This window comes from Tyto alba, unplaced genomic scaffold (genome assembly GCF_018691265.1).
Source record: "Tyto alba isolate M040663 unplaced genomic scaffold, T.alba_DEE_v4.0 Super-Scaffold_42, whole genome shotgun sequence".
In the NCBI taxonomy this organism is placed as follows: domain Eukaryota; kingdom Metazoa; phylum Chordata; class Aves; order Strigiformes; family Tytonidae; genus Tyto; species Tyto alba.
This window is the reverse complement of record NW_024881318.1, coordinates 6,020,180-6,038,356: the sequence shown is the minus strand read 5'-3', so window position 1 is coordinate 6,038,356 and position 18,177 is coordinate 6,020,180. Positions and strand designations below refer to the sequence as shown.

The window sequence follows — 18,177 nt, the reverse complement described above, 5'->3', positions numbered from 1 at the left end:
AGTATTAAAGCAACTTATCAGCAACAGAAGCATATCCTGTATTATTCTACAGAGCATTAAACTGCACAACAGAAAAATCAAACTATTCTAGACCATGCAGAATAAACTATCGTGAATTTTATTACTTTTGTCCCAAATAAGTTTTATAAATTACTTCTACAAAAAAGACAGTATTCCTTTTATATTCACATACTATAGATCTTTATGACAGCAACCAGCCTTTCTTTTTCTTATCATTCTCCTCTTACCAGCCCCTCTGAATGTTCACCAAAATTTAAGCTCAGTTACATGAGTATTACTACTGGAAACAAGTTTATGGGAAACCATAAGTCATTCTATAAATGTGCACATCTAGAGAAAATACAGCTTTTCATGCTACTTTTCACATAGAATAAATTCTTTTAAAATTTTATAATGATACATGTGTAACAGTTTTCAATGAAATACACTAGTTACTGATGACATGAAACAAAGTCATGCAAAATAAAACATTCTTAGAAGCTTGCAGTTTAAAAAACAGTACAAAAGAAAAACTGTATCAAGAATTTGATGTCAGTTGCCTGTAAACAGCATCCAATAAATCAAAAGGACACGACAGGACTAAGAATTCTTCTTGTGAGAACAATCCTCCATCCTCATAACCCCCATAGAATTCCTAGGTAAAGGTGAATGGATTTAGAGCCCAACCTGCTAAAAACTTCATGGTTAAAGGAATATAAAAGCCCTCTCCAAATAAAGTGCGCAACTCAGAAGTACTGGTGGGGCTTCACAGGTGGCCATGCAGCACCAGAGCTGTGCTGAGCAGCCCTGCGCATGCTGTCAACCTGCATAAAGCAATCAAAGGGGAAAACCCTGTGGCTAAAACGCAAGGAGATTTAAGTGTATGGATCAAGTACACACAAAAAGCAGCACACTGCCTGCAGGCTGAGCTACCTAGATAGCCCAAGCTGTGTGAGGGCATTGCTGCATCCCACACAAGACCCTCGGCAGCCGGGCACCGTGAGTCAGTACAGCATCATGCCACCAGTTACCTGATACACAGGCTGGAACCAGCCTTCTCAGAAGCCCGGCAGGCACTGGCACAACTCTGAAACTTTCTTTATATACAAGTCTCATGGAAGTGTTTACATTAACCTGTTTCTCCTCACATTCGCAATATAAGAACACAGTTCACAAGTCAGTCCAGTTTACAATTCAATTGCTCATCTTAGCTCTAAGGAACATGACTCCAGCCAAACAGAATTTCCCCAAGTGCTATAAAGTTTTAGGAGACTCCTGCAGACTCTTGGGTAACCGACCTACTTATAGGCCAGTTGTATTAATATTTTACAAAATTATGAGGCTTTCTCAAATTTCCCAAGTCTGAGGGAAGGAGTATCCTTCTCCCCCTGCCCCTTCCACTAAGTTCCAGCAGCTGAAGAACTCCACCTCAAAACTCACACAGGAAAATGGACTACTACTGCTCTTCCGCAAGCTGGATGTAGGGAAAACAGATTTCGGAAAGAGAACCTCTAAGTAGTCGCAGCTACTTAACACTTCACTTTCATCAGTTTATGCTTAGAGGTAAGAACAGATACAAACCTTGTGTGTTCTTGAAGGACATAATAGCTTGCCTGTAGGGATTTGGGGTATCTGGAGCATCGGTCAGATTAGCCAGGACCAGCAGAAGCAGCAGACTCTGGTTAGCTAGGGGTGAGCACTGCTCTAGCTGCGGAGTTGGTTTACTCCCCACCCCACCAAGCGTGAAGACTGTCCACAGGCCAGCTAAAGAGAAAAGGCAAAAAAATATTAAGTTTGTTCACATTTTAATTAACAAACCTCCTTTAGAGGAAAAGCCGGTGTCTGACAGTTAGAAGAGGGAAAACCAATTTGCCCTTGTAACAATGAGATGGACAGTTCCAGCTACTTCGTTTCTCACAACAGAAACCTCAGGGGTAACACAGCATTGGGACAGTGAGGTGGGAATTGAAAGGTCACTGGAAATTCAAGAAAGTTAAGTCATAGGAATATATGAAAAGGAAATTAGGAGAGGTGAAACAAGAGCGTATGTTTGAAGGGGAGAACCTTAACCACAGGGCATATCAGCTGAAGGATTCACTTGGTAATCCTGATAACACTAGCATATTAAGAGAGGAAAAGGAGCTTGTATGTTGCCTTTTTAATTGAACTGTCCTCGTCCGTCATGCAGCATTTTTCTCATGTATTCTATTTTTAATAAACTCAACATTTTTTAGGCAAAACACAGTAGCAAACCCTAATACTGTTTAAACTAGAAGCTCCGGACTGAGAGTCCTGCAGAGATCATCATCATCACTCATTACTGTGGGTAGACAACATAATAGCAAATAATAAACTTCTTGGAAAAAAAGACAGGATCAACAGCAATTTAAATTTAAATTTTAAGGTATTATTAAAGTCAGGCTCATATTTTTTCATTCCTACAGAAGATGAAACAAGTTGAAAAAGTACTCCACTTGCAAGTACTTACAACTCTGTGTAATTCCTTTTTAAAGTGTTGCATGTAAGATGTAAATGTATGAAAGTCTAAATTGTTTACAATAACTTGAAGTTTAAAATCTCATTAAAAAGAAATAGATGTTTTAAGTGACAAATCACTACTGATACTGTTAAAAAACCAGACTGATTAATTCCTCTTGGGTAAGCACGTTTTTGTCTCATAACCGCCTTGAAAATACACATGTAACAAAGCACCAAAATTGAATTCATTTTAGACCCACAAACATTTTTTAGGTACAAAAATGTGAATAACTCATCATTCCACACCAACTCTCAGTTCTTTGCTCATGAACTACAGTAAGAACGCGTGTTAGCGTATCCTGACCTTTATCTAGGTATTTATATATGTATGGTGCACATACAGCTCCAATATTAAGGCATAAAGTATAAAGCCAATATAAAGCACCTGAAGGCTGCTTATTAAAACCCTCATTATCATACTGGTTAAACTTTGATGTTTGAGCCTGAAATGCAGAGTCATTTTCGTACTTAATCCTTACAACATTAAAAAAAATTAACTCCAATACTGAACTACTGCATTTGAAATTCCTGTTCCTAATTACAGCAGTGTTGGTGAACCAAGTTGACCGGCTACGCGCCCAAATACTGATTAAAGGAGACTGGAAGGGAGGAGCAGCAGCAAGGGACTATTAGAGGACTCCTCTCAGCCATCTCCAGCAGATCCAGAAAGCCTTCTTTCCTTGCCATCACTCATGAGACTGTATTACACTGGGGAAAAAAAAAAAAGAAAAGCACCAAAATTGAAGCAGAGATGCAGACTCAGCCTTACTGGCTGGGGGGAAGAGGTCAGTGGCAAGGACAAAACTTCCTCCTCCCATGGTTGTGGTGGCACTTGAAAACTTCAGCCTCACTGGGGCTCTACCTTCATCACATCTGGACTCCTCATAGATTCTCAGGTGATAAGCAGCAGCCCCTCCCAATCACATCAGGTTATATCCAGCCCCAAATAACTGCTTAGCTGTTAATTATTTTGAGTGTATCCTGAAACTTTATAGCAGATACTATTAAATTAAATTATTCACTTAATAGGTCAAAGTCTTGAATTATACAGCACAAAAATAAGAAATAATCTCAACTTCAAAAAAAAAAATCTTATTTCCTTTTTTAATGCCTAAATTAAAAATTAATTATAACACACTTCCTTAAAGACAGAAAAATTGCAAAAGTTTAGTTTTCACTCTTCTAGTCTGCGAGATTCAAGGTGCAAAGAATAAAAAACTGTAAGCCATTTGAATGCAAAATATTAGTATAACCAATTCAAAGAATTTAAATTACACTTAGCCCTACAAAATTTCAAACCAGCCAAAGAGTATTTTCCTTCAAACATAATTATGTAGTTAGATTTTGTAATAAAGCAACACTCCCTTTACCAACACAACTGCAAAGCAATTATTGCCATGTCAAGGGCAAGGGAACTAATGTCGTTCGGTGTTAAGAAGTCTGAAGAAGTTCTGGTAACAAAAAGCACTATAATTATAGTCTTCATAGCAAAAATTTCATGTTACATTAATAATCCTTTATCATCATGTTTTTGATCCACTGTCCTTAAACCAGAATGAAGCTGAATAAAATTGGTGACCACAAAGTTAGCTTTTAAACTCACAGGAGTAACCCAGATAGGTAAAAATGAAAAGAAATTATTAAAAAAAAAATAAAATAACCATACATTTATCATCACGTGATAATAATTCATAATTCATTTAATTAAATGACTTAAAATTCAGCACATTTCCTTATTTAAAGGTTAGTGTAGTTTTAATTTTTAATTTTCTAACACCCCACCCTTCTGTGGCTGGCATCTGCCATTACTACACCTTTCCTCAACAGTAAGGAAAAGAGGAATATGGCCAAAATACTGGCAAGTAAGTTGAATCTTCCACCAGGGAGAATGAGGTAATTATGTCCAAGAGAAATCTGCACACTGATATATGACCCAAGTAACTGCCTGCAGTTCTGTCTCTTGTTGGCAAGTGTACTCCTCCAGAAAAGCAAACCCATGCTAGTAGGTTCATAATATTCCCTTCAGTTCCAAAAGGCAATGTCACATTAGGTGCTAAGTATTGCTTGGGACTCCCAGTGTACTCAAGTTAAGAGACATTTCTAAGGAAAATATTGTTTCTGATCATTAACAGCAGATGAAAGTGCTAAATAGATAAACAGCCTGGTAGGACAGAGACACAGTCAGTCAGTGTTTCTAGCTGTATTCTGTATGTTCACAATATTTGACATATCACGTCACTACGTCTGGTTTTACATTTATGTATACTTCAAAATTATTAAGTTATATTTAAGTTTTTTAGTAAGGAAAACAAAAATAATTTATGTTGCAATCCCTTAGAAGTTCTCCTCATTACATTCTTTTCAGATCTGAAGTTACAGTTAACAGAAAGCATACAAAAAATATACATTGATACAGAAAAAGTGGCCAGGATCACATTTCAGAATCTGCTTCTTCAGAACATCACAGGAAAAAAACAGAACAAAATGAAGAAAATCCCATGTTTACATTTCCTGTTTAAGCCAACAGGATAGCTACTGGCAGTTCTAACTGTGCTAGTGCTGTCTGGCACCATCAAAAGCATGGAATTACATTTGCCTAGACACTTTAACATATAGTGCTTATATTTCTTTCACATTTCAATTTCACTTTAAATTTCACTTATTTTTATTCTCTCGTCACTTTAGTATATATCCCAAAGTAAGTGCTAATTACAAAAGTTTTCTTAAGACTTTCTATATCTCTGGGCAGTGGCAAAGATGAGCTACGACTCTCAAAATTAAACCACGAAACTGTGAAAAGGATGAAAGGGGTGGATTACCTGCAATAGCATCACAACCCAAAGTGCTTCTGAAACTCTAAACTCTTGAAAATGCCCTATATTAATAAATACTAGATTTCTGGTGGTAACTTAAAGTGATTACGTTAATAATCCATAACCATAAAACAGTCTCTTCAATGTTTACGTAACTTTTATTTCATCTATACAATTTACTGCTTTCTACAAAATACTTGTAATCTATTTTCAACTCCAATTCTCCAACTTTTTTCTTGGCTCAGTTCCACATGGAACCACATTACTAGAATTTTTCTCAATTAGAAAAATATTAAAATTTTGCCAATTACTTCTGGCAAATACACAGATACTTTAAGAAGGAACAGACTGTTTTAACCTTTTAAACAAAATGAGCAAAACCAATTTTCCTTCTCTTCCACAAAACTTCCCATCACAACTTCTTTTTTCTCTATTCACAAAATTCTACTTAAGGCACAGCAAGGAAGGCAGGTGCTGCTTAAGAACAAGGTATATTCTGTTGCAAGAGCATCTGAGGTCTTCTGTAAAATGCCTAGAAACATCGCTCATAGCTATGAAAACAAACCGAAGATTTTAATCTAGTTTGACAGTCTGTGGAACAACACTTAATGGCAAAATGAAGTTATGACACATTCATCAAAAAAGAACTTCCTTTCACCAGATTGTTATTTAATGCAAACACAATTCTGCAGAAATCTCAGCCTAACACTCTGGTTTCTGTTACACAACAAGAAAATACAAATAAGGTTCATACCTACAGGGAGAAAAGTTTAAAATGCACTTACAATCTCATGTGATGAAGCAAAATTTTAAGAGTTTTACTTTAAAGATGTTTTAAAAGCAAAAGACAGAGTGCAGAGGGTATTTAAATTTACTCATTATCAAGCACCGAAAGTTATAGCCAGCTGAACTTCTAGCACTGCATACCATTATTTCAAGTTTGTGTATCAACAAACTGTGAGCTATAATTGCCTTGTGAGCTCTCTTGGGATATTTATTAAACTAGTTGTAATTCTTCCACAAAAGACGCCTTACTCACTTTCCAACCTTCAGTGTAAAGGCTTGGAAGATAAACCCTCTGAGCTCTCTCCCTGGAAAAAGCATTAAGTTAACACAAAGGAAACTGGTGTTACTTATTTCAAAGTATCTTTCTGGGAAAAGGAGAATTTTTTAAAAAAATTTTTATTTAATTGCAGTTACAACATGCAATTATATTAATAATTGAACTTCATCAAGGTTTCCTTTCAACGGCCTATCCTTCATTACACATAGGCATTAAATTTCAAAGATTGCTGGCATAGCCCTTTTGAGTGTACTCATTTCTCTCCTCACTGAGGCTTGGTGACAGAGCAGATCCTTTCCTCGTTCCCTCACACACACAACCCAAGTCCTATCATACATCACTACCATTCTACCAATGAGTTTTAGTGCTTCTGAAACTATTTTGCAGAGTGCACCAGATTGAGGTGCAGCCCCAGGGTGGCTTTTGAGACAGAAAAGGAAGAAGAAAGAATTTTGGTAGTCATGAAGATCTTCAAAAGATCTTCCTAATCTCTTCCTGTCACTTTAACATTTCAAAATTACAGTCCTGCTCCCTTCTTGCAAAAATGGAAACAACACAAGTAGATGAGGCTAGAGAAGTCAGTAAAAAAAGCATTAAATATCAGAAAGAAAATCCAACAGCAGAAAACCCCACCGATCTAATTTATGTTTCAGTAATCAGTTCAAATTAAGTCTTATCTCCACACCCTGCTTTCCTATTTATGAAAATTTCAGCATCCAGAAGACTGTTCAGTGCTGCAATGACACCTGAGACAGCAATAAATACAGATTATGAAGAACTAAAGCAAAAGTGATTTTCATTGCATCTAACAGATACCATCATGTCTCTCCTCCATGAAAAACAGTGGATAGCATATTATTCAAAAACATTACAATTACTGTTTCATTCTTATTACATTCGAGCAGCAGCTCTGGGAACTTGAAGGCTGGGATGTTTTTTTTTGTTTAATGCTTATTATGTGTGTCACATTTCTTAAGTCAATTCAATGGTTCTCACATTGTGGTCTGATGAACACTTTCTGGTGGCCCATGGAGAGCTGGCAGTTCACGTTGTGCTGGCTCTTGTCCGTGTTTCCAGCTGCTGCATTGTGTTAGAAGAAAGCTAAAAATACATAAATACTTTCCTACGATTACTTTTCCATGTAAGCAATTTCTCAAGTTGCCACGGGGATGTTATGTGATAATGAATGGGAGAGGAAAAAGCGGTCCACGGAATCATAAATAGGAGAGGCTGGATCAGTGAGGCAACAGCTATATCAAGATGCAGTTCACATCATGTCTCAAGTCAAAGCCATTTAACACTTCATAAGCATCTTCTTAACACACCAGGTCTTTATTTAAGCAATTTAAAACTGCTAATTATGAGAAGCACTGGGTATACTTGCTTAAAAGACTATACAGAAACAACAGCTTCATTAATTTTAGGAAAGAAAGTTCCATTGCAAGTTTTTGGAAGATTCATTACAGCAAGAAACTAGCAAAGCTGAAGTATAGGAAATACGGAATAATTTTTATGTGGCTAATGAACTTGCATGCTAAGTATTCCATCCTCAAGCAAAATGAAATTCATAAGGAATAAAAACACAAACTACAACCTCTGACTGAAAAAGTGAATCTGATTACAGTGTAGATTTTTTAGGCAGGGAAATTCTAAAACTCAGAAGCATAAAAATGGCTGTCCTAAATATTTCATTATCTTTTGTTTCCAGTAACTTTTTTAGCTGACACAAGTACTTATACATAATTTTTGCAACCTTCTATCTGACATGGTAATACACATGATAAAAAGTAACAATTTTTAATTTTCAGCAATATTTTCCACGCTCTCAACCGTCTGACATTAGATGAACACAATTAACCCAAGCTAGCTTGAGACATAGAAGGAAGGACATTTTAAAAAGAACTATAAATGGTTTCTGGGCGACACAGTCTAGCAAAATAAATTCACACGTTAAATACTGGTAGGCTAGCTGGTTTCTAAGTTCTCAGCAGGCTGCAGCAAGAATTCACACGTGAAAGATACTAAATTTAAAAGCTGGTGTGCAGCACTGTAAGCATTTTGAGACAACAGCTATGTACCAGTCCATCCTGACTCTATTTACTGTTTGGATATAGGAACGGTAAAGGATGTGTATCAGAGTAAATGCACGTTCAGTTGAAACAGCATATCTAGGCTCAAAATGCTCTCAAGCTACCACTCAGTCCTTGGTGCAAAGTGCTGTGCAAGGTCAAAGTCACACATCTCAACAATTCACATAGTGGATTGCCATGGGCTTTATTTCAGGTGCTTCATTACTGTTCTACTTCATTTTCAGTATTTAATTCCTAAATACAACAGAAAATTGACTTCAAGATTAAGAGCATGTTTTAGATGACTTCTAAAGAAGCTTGAAACAAAAACTGTAGGAGACATGTTTTAAAAACAAGTTATTTTCTTCTCATCAAATCAGTGCAACAGAACCACTAAGACTGGCTCACTGAAATATGTGACCAAGTACAACTTATTTGTTTGAGGTTTTTCACGCCTATTAATATGATTTTAACAGAGACAAGTATTTAATCCTACTTGCCAGAAACAGCAGAAGGTAGTCACTTCTGTGAAGTCAAGCTCTGCAACACAATTTCTGCCGCCTGCCCCACTCTTGATCGCAGCCTCACCACGAATAGTCCAGATAGTGTGAGTGTATCTATATTTTTAAAATGCACCCCAGGCACCTGATTTTTGCCCGTCCCCATTGCTCGCAGCAGTGATGCAGCAGCACAGGAAAGCTTCAAGGAATGGCTGAGCTATCGGAGCCACTGGAGAAAAGGCAGCCCAGCAAATCTCCACAGAAACGCTCCGAAAGCCACAGCACCGAGGAGCACCAACATGTCCGAGGAGGCCGGGGCTGTGATGTCATTAACACATTCTGCAAGCAGTTTTTCAGGAAATGAATCATGGAAGCAAGTGAAATACGAAGACGTATTAGGTAACTGTGTTCGTTCCCTACCCATGAAACAGTGTTCCCTCCAGTACATTTTGTTATTCTAGCCAGTCTAATTTTAAGGGACTAGTAATGGAGCTTGAACCGTATCCTTTGGGAAGAGTGTTCCGTAATCTAATAAACCTCAGTGTTAAGATTTTTTTCCTAGTATTCAGCCTAAGCATTACTTTGTTCAACTTCATCTACTTATTCCTGTAAGTGGTTCAGTGTAATACCATAAAACATTTCTTCCCCAGTTCAGTGTTTACAGCCTTTAAATAAAAGGCACAGTCATGTCTCCTTTGTTGCCTAGCCAAATCATATACACAGATTTTTCTTTCCTTTCTTTGAAAGTCTTTTCCCCTTTGCTTCCTGCAATTAATCCCAGCCCCAACACTTTGCACAACCTCTCAATCATCACTGCACTGAAAAAGATTACAACTACTAAACTGCATAAATTTAATATAATAAAAAAAGCATACTCCTCAATTCACTGAAAAACAGTGTTAATTTCATTTTAAATTATGTATCTTTTTTTTTTTTTTTAATCACTAGATCTCAGGACTTCTTTACTGTGACATCTAAAACCATATAGGCTTTTTTCAGGACGGGAGCCCCCATCTATGCCATTAGATTGCATAACTTCTTTTGTTTTGAACTTCAAAATAAGGAGAAGACCACCTTCTCCCATCACTGTGAAGCTCAGCTAGAGGCCTGCACTCCCATCAAAGCTTTTGACACCACAGCTGTATCAAGAATTTGTACTGACACTGAAAAAAAAATTATTTCAGCTGAAAGACTACAGAAACATTTATAAAGTCAACACCTTTAAACTGTCTCAATGAAGTTACACACTTAAGATTTCCAGATGAGGTCTACTTCTCTTATTTGAGCACAGATGCTGAAGAACAGGATAGCTTCGTTAGCTAAAAACCTCTGAAGACATTTTTAGCATCTGTAACATGAATCTAAGTGGTAGATGTATCTTGTGACAGACACCTTGAAGAATTAAGTAAAGCAAATTACACATCACATTCCTAAATCAAAAGGCTATAAAGTTGCCAAATAAAGCTGGAAATAACTCTAATAAACCATTAACTCACTTCAAGAAATATATTGAAAAAAAACACTGTAGCAAAGGAACATCTTAAAAAAAGAAGGAAATCTTCACATTTTTATTAGCTCCACTCCTGGCCCATTGCTGGAAACATCTCTTTAAACTCCTTTGGACACAAGTGATACAATTTCTGGGATGGAACAATATTTCTGCTACACATTTGAAGACTGCCCAGTATAACTGAAGCTGCAAATGTGACCACAGTATTAAAAAAAAAAAAAAAAAAAAAAGGTATTATACAAGCGCACAATACCACAGTATTATGACTATTTGAAACCTGGGAAATTAAGTGCAAGCTAGAAAAGAGAAGGGTGAGAGAGAGGAAAACGTATGAGAAATGTGGGAAAAACTGCAAATCCACCCAGTGTTGGATTTAATTTTACAACAACTGTCTGACTCAATCAGCTATCAGCCTTGGAACAGCAAACCTCAAGCCAACAACAAACTTGCACAGCAAGACATTAAAACGGAGTTGTTGGGTGGTGGGGATTTTTTGGGGCTTTTTTGGTTTGGAGGTTTTTTTGGTGAGGGTTTTTTTTGGAGAGTTGGTTGTTTTTTGGACTTCTTTTTGTTGTTTTTTGAGGGGATTTTGGAGATTTTTTTTAAACAGAAAACTCCACTGGCTTTTGCCCAGGGCACTGTCCTGGTACTTTATTGTTGTGGTCAGAATGAGAGGGAGCACAGTGAATGTGTATAATCCCACTGACAGTAGGATTTTCAGTAACATTTTTTGTCAATACAATCAGACAAAATTGGGGACAGAAATGAACGTGGAAACATGTTTAAAAAAATATCTTGGCACAGCAAGAGCAACATTTATTTGCAGCATTGACTTTGACAACCAGATGAAGAGGATGGAAAAAGACAGAGAAGTTTTAAAAGTTGAGTAGAAAGGAAGAAATAATTTTTCAGAGCCTAAGATCACAGGATGATTCAGGCTGGAAGGGACATCAGGAGGTCCTTGGCCCAGCCTCCTGCTCCAAGCAGGGGCAGCTATGGGGTCACACCAGGTTGCTCAGGGATTCTTCCAGATGAGTCTTGGAAACTTCCAAGGATGGAGATGGCACAACCTCCCCAGGCAGACTGCTCCCACTTCTTGACTGTCCTCAGGGTCCTCACACATAAATATTTCCACTGGATTCCAGAATCTGTTATTTTCTTTCCAAATTATTTATTTGTTTATAAAATAGAAAAAAAATTCCCCTTCCAGTTGAGGTGAATTTATGATACTGGTCTAGCTATAAAGAGCTTGGATATTTTGACAAAGACAGTAGTCAGAGCAATGTGTGATTCTTCTTGGTAAATATCCACAGTGATCACACTTGTGCTACCCTAGACAGTAATGCCTATGCAGGCACCTCAACAGTGGAGAGAGAAACAGTGTGCTAGAAGTGATCAACATTGTATGTTCAGAGGTGGAATAATGATAAGACAATATTCTGAATTTAACAGAACTCCAGAAAATGAAAAGTGATCAGTCTTTCAAGGGCTGGGTGTCCAGAAGTGCTCCATATACCACATACAGACATTTCCAGGAAAATCTCCCATTTATATACACTGCAGAAGAGGTTTTAGATCTTCAAGTAATGATCTTGGTAGAACATAAGGTATGAACCATAAGAACAACTGGAACTGCTGACTGCCAGACATTTCTGGAGGTCTGATTGCTATTTACTTGAGAGTTGCAGCCAAAGTTTTTAAATAGCTCCTAGCATACTGCAGAACACTCTCTGTATTTATCCTGATAACCTTGTCCTCAAATTATTTTTGGTTTACTGTGCACTCAGAGAAATCCAAGTATTTGTTATCACACATTTATGCACACTTTGATTAACCTCCCTTTCAGAGAGAGGGAAGATAAACCCTTTCAAAGCCCACTTAACAGAACAGGGCTGCCAGCATGAATTCCTCTCCATAGCAAAAAAGCCAAGTATTACTTTAATTTGTTTTTGTGTAGGTAGATACATTTTAGGTTCTATATATGTATATATAAATGATAATTTATATAATCACATTTATTTGCATAAATTATAAAATATAATCTATTTATATAAACTATCAAATATATATTATATCAACTGTAGACACATAAATAAGGCAGAATCACAAAGTACTCATCATTTATAAATCCACATTTATAATACATGTGGTAAGTGCAAATTTTCTCCAAGTACAAGTGTTTCTCCTACAGGCAATTTGCTGGTATTCCATGCAAACAGGCTCTGCTGCATTTCAAACACAACCTAAGACCTAACTTTAAAATGTGGTGTTCAGTTACTGAAAGAAGTGGTAATAAAAATTTGTAACACTTTCTCATTCTTCTCCTACTGCAATGTCAATCTGTTTCAATCATGAACTGCAAGACACACAAGAGACACAGATGTTCACAATTTCAGGCAACTGCAGAAATCATGGCTGTCCATGCTGTGTCTTAGTTCCATTCTCTTGTTTAGGCAGATGATACCAAAACATTTACGGGCATCCGTATTTTCTGTTCCTTAGATGATCCTATCATAAATGAGAGAACTCAAATTTTCCTTTTTCTCACCAATATTTTATTTCTTGGGTTCCAGTATTATTTTTAACTAGTGCTAATCAGGGTATCAAAATTAACTAATGTTTTTGAAGCAGTACCCTCAGAAGAACTTCAACCCTTAACAGAGGGGGAAGAAGGAAGAAGAAATTCAAAGTGCCATTGACAGAAGTGACCTGTAATGTTGCTAGACAAATTAAGGTATCCAGTAAGGGGCTTTTCCAGAGCAGTTATAATTTTGTATCACTTAGCAAGTTTAACACACTGCTCCTGTTGAATTGTGACTGCAGGCACTCAATTCAAAAGGAACTGATTTCTTCAGTGAGACACGAGAACTTGAGCGAGTGGCTCCTGAGAAAGTCTCCCTCTAAAATGATCTGCCTAACGTCCTTAAAAAAAAAAAAAAAAAAAAAAAATGCAAAGAGGCAAGCTAGAATTATTTTTTTTCTGGACTCAATTGCCTAAAACACAAGATAATTCTCATCTTTCTGGTCCTTTACTTGTTTAACACATGCAGCTCAGTTTCCATGGCAAATATCATGACAAGACATATCCCAATTCCATGACAAGACATATCCCTTGCTGAAGGACTTTGGAGCTCACCCTTGCAACCACTCAAGGGGTCAAATCCAGACTCAAGTTCAAGTCCAGTATTCAGGAAACAAGGGTCAGCTTTACCAGAGCAAAACCCAGCATCTCTCTACAGAACCAAGCAACTCCATGCAGGAGGATGAGGTTAAGGGGCAAATTCAGTGCCCGAATCCCAACCTGACCTGCTGGACCTGGCTCTGTGTCTTGGTTTGGGCTGAAATAGAGTTAATATTCCTTTTCAGGGACTAGAGGAGTGCTGTGTTTTGGATTTAGCTTTGGGTTTGGTATGGGAAGAATGCTGATAGCACACCGATGTTTCCAGCTGCTACCCAGACTTCAAGGACTCTCCGACTGCCCGTGTCCTGCCCGTGCGCCAGGGCACAGGGAGCAGGGAGGGAGCACGGCCACAGCACCTGACCCAAACTGGCCAGTGAAATATTCCACATCATGGCACGTCATGCTCACTACAGAGAGGAGGGGTGGTGGGGAAGGGGCTCTCTCTCTCTCTCTCTCTCTCTCTCTCTCTCTCTCCCTTCCAGGATTGCGACTGTGGGATCTTGGTATCTCGGGGTCGCTGGCCGGGAACGGGCTGGGGGTTGGTCAGCGGGTGGGGAGCAATTACGCTGTACATTGCCTGGTTATATATTTATTTTTGTTTTCCCCCTATCATCGTCATTGTTCTCGTTTTATTGCCATTATTAAACTGTTCCTATCTCAGCCTGTGAGTCTCCCTTCACCCCTCTGATCCCCTCCCACGTTCCCAGGTGGGGAGGGGGACGGGAGGGTGACCACCTGCGGGGGTTGGTTGCTGATCAGGCCCAAACCACGACACTCTGCAAGGATGCACCTCTCCTCCTAGTCTCAGTTTTCATTATTTACTCCATCCCATCACTGAATCATCTTGGCAGCTAAACCTCTGCATCTTCCCCAGCTTCTTCATGGTCTTCCTTCTATGCCTGCTTTCTCCTTTGCCCAGCCTGCTGCACATACACCAGATTAAGATCCCAATCTCCTCTTTCTTGTCCCAAACAAAAGTAGCACAGCAAAGTCATCACAGATCTGCTGCTTCCCTCCTAGGCCTAAGTTCCACTCCTCCAAACTCGTGAAGCACATGAGCACTGGTACCTGCAGCAGTTCCAACCAGCTCCTCTAACAGAGCCTTCAGGAGAGCATTTAAAAGCAACTAAATAAAACTCCAAATATAAGTACAGTTGGAAAACTCAGTGCTACACAGTTTGGGAGTGCTCTGGCTGCCACCCATATTTCTGAGACTTGCTCACGCTCTTTGGACCACACCACCTCTCCCTGATGCACACATGGAATGGACATGTTTTTTAATCCACCCCAGCCTGGCCCTATTTTTGTTCTAAGTCGTAACATTTTGTAATGCAGTGAGATAACTTCCTCCTCCATGCTACCTGCTGTACCAAAGAAGAGAAAGCCCCCGAGTGTTAATTCTCTTGCTTGAAACTGGTCCACCAGCAGCTGGATGAAGCAACTGCAGGGAAAGTCCCCCCCGCACCCTGGAACAGTCTCACAGACTTCGAGGGGTGCCGCATCCCAAGTCTCACTGGCATGACGCTCCGTGGAACACACTTCACACAAACTCAACATTCAGACAATTTTGCAGCCAGTTTTTCAACAAGTTTCTGTTCAACATATGCAAACAGCAAGTTTCAGGACCTTGTAGGTTGGCTAGATTTACTAAAAACTTTATGAGGGTTTGCAAATGGCATATCTTTGTCCACGGCTTCACTCCCCTAAGCCCCCCTTCCCAACTCTCAAGAGCCCGTTCCAAGGCATGAAGGCTCTAAAACTCCTCAATAAAACAGATGTAAGAATTCAGCATTGGTTAAGTAACATTTTTCCCTAACCTCATTCTCAGAAACAGAAGCCTGTTTTCAATTAAACCAGTGCCAAAAAAAAAAAAAAAAAAAAAAAAAAAAATCAGCCTAAGGAAGATACTCACCATCAAAAGTTTCATCAGAAACAACTGAAGTTTGAAAAAAAAAAATTATGAGCAGCTGAAAATTGGATTTCACTACAGAAAATGCTATATAGGCTTATCTACAGGCATCAATACCAGTTCCAGCCATATGAACATTATTAAAATAGTACTTCTAATGGTAGAGCATTGAGAAAAATGGCAGTCCTGAAGAATGAAGTCCTATCCCTAGAACAAGCATACCGCAGGCAAACTGGGGCAAAATTTTTCATTATCTTGACTAGCAGAAAATGCCTACTCAGCTGAAAGAATCCAGTCTCCCTGCTTGCTCCTCAGAGCAGGACATAAATTACTGCCAATGTTGATAAGCTGTTTTATGTTAGCACCTGCCCTTTGGCTTCAGTCTCTGAACCGAATTCAACTCCAGAGGCATTAGACAGTAACAAGTTTCTGTCACCAAACACCACGGTTGGATTCAGACCAACAAAATGGAGCCACAATATATGATATCCTATTTGAAGCCCTCTTATGTATCTAATACCTATTAAGTTGCTTGTCTTTTGGGTAGATGGCCAGCATGGAAGGAATGGTGTTGGGAGAGGTTTTGGTATATCAAATTTGCTGACTACAAAAATACAACACTATGGGGGGAGAAAAAGGCTGACTAAGTACTACTAATTCTGCCTGTACATACACACTTTTTTATAAAGAGATATTTTTTCCAAGAAAAATTGATAGTTAACATTGAAATTATATAGAAACATGTGCTAACACTCATCAACTTTACTAGTGAAGACTAAAATTACATATAATGCATTAAGAAAGTTCTGGTTCCAAATACTGATTTGCCAGTTGTTATTAACCTACCTTATGGCATGAATTACATAAAGATTTGCATTTATCCCAATATGAGAAGTTACATTTAGAGGCACTTTATTTTTTCTCTAGCATGCATGTGCAGTTCCAAAATGTTTCATCTTCAGTACCCAAAAATGTTTTACCACAGGGCAAGGATTCCTTTAGGCTTTTCCTGTTCATAAGGATTTTGCGAGAGTGCCAAGCCATAAGCAGCAAAGCATTTGCTCTATGGGAAGACAATCAGGAAATACTGAGAAATACCCATGGCTGCCTTCTCTGCTATCATCTACAATAAGTCTAAGCCCCTGACTGAGAAAGAAAAATTAATATAGCTTCTTAATACAACCCACAACATAATTCTCATCCTTCATAAGACTAACCCAAGCATTAAAAATGCCGATTTGAGCAGCACGATTGCCCTCGAGGGTGACATCTGGCACCACTGCCTCCAGTTGAAAAGTGCTCCAGATTTTCATGTAGCATTTTCTTCTGCAGAAACTATTTGGCAAGCCCCACCTAACCAGGCAAGCCCTGTGGTGTATGTAACTCTTGTAGGCCTTCAGCATCAGCAGTTGCCACTTCTGCAGAGTAATCCTTTTCAGGCTACCTGGTTCTGAGTAGATAATTCAAATATTCTAACATTTTTCATAAAAGCATTTCCTCGATCCTCAACATTCACTCCATATTCTCACAACTGTTACTCAAGCTAACTTGATGCAGAAATCACAAACGCTGCCAAGGTGATTGGTAGGTAGGCAGTCTCACACGGAGAGCTGACAGAAGGACCTTGCAACTGAACCCTGCCCAGGGCTGTCCCGTGGCTCCGGGCTGCCTTGGAGCCCGGGCACGACTGTGTCCCGTCTGCCTGGACACCCAGCTGAGCTCCCCTTCCCACTCTGCTCCTCTTTGGCCGCTCTCTTACCTCCCACCATCGCCCTTGAGGTTGGCTGATGATACCATCGCTTTTAACATGCAATTTCAAGCTTTGTGAACTTAAATACCATATACTAAAACATTCAGTGGTATCTGTATCTATTAAAATTACAGTCAACCCGATTGTGCTTCACATTAATTACTCTATTACAGGGGTTCTTCAAGAATACTGGCAACACACTTCCACAGCATTGAGACATGGGTATTGGTTGCCTACGTCCTATACTCCACGTAGCAAAACAAAGAATTACTATTAGCAAGACCAGACAAAGAGACACACGTATATGTTGTATATACATTTTATAAAATCATCTGAAATTGTTAGGTAAGTAGGAATCTTACACAAGTTATCACGTGCAAGCATCATGTTTTATTAACCTTGAAGCAAGGCCTAGCACTTAAATTATGAGGATAAAGATCAGGACACTGGAATTTCAATCCCGGTTGTAATGTCGACTCATTGTGTAATTTTAGTCAAGCTGCAAGTATGTTATTTCCTCTATTTCCCCTATCTGTGAAAGTAAGAATTTTCTACTCATTAAGGGCAACGCTCTTGGCCTGAATGCGCTGTTTGGTCTTGTTAAGGTGCTGGACAATATCCATTTACCATCTCCCCGTGAAATCCCAGCTGAGCAAGTTACTTGAGCACAAAAACAATTTCACTGGCTTTACCAAAACGGCTCTCATACTTACAGCTTCTCATGGAGGCAGGGAGTGAAATAATATTTCTGGAAACAATCCTTAGCTTTATAAGCAATTCCTGAATCTGGACAGAAGAAGAATTATTAAAGAGTAGTAAACTACTCAGCTTCCCAATTACTGCT

The 18,177-nt window shown here is 38.7% G+C and overlaps 1 protein-coding gene across 3 annotated transcripts in view; it reads right to left on the bottom strand.

Annotated features, from left to right (window-relative positions):
* DYM (dymeclin) overlaps positions 1-18,177 on the bottom strand; it is a 222,122-nt gene that overhangs the window by 136,620 nt on the left and 67,325 nt on the right. For all 3 annotated transcript variants that reach the window (XM_042804566.1, XM_042804565.1, XM_033011164.2), the window contains exon 9: positions 1,582-1,764. In XM_042804566.1, the coding sequence (XP_042660500.1) occupies positions 1,582-1,764 (183 nt within the window). The remainder of the gene's footprint in view (positions 1-1,581; positions 1,765-18,177) is intronic.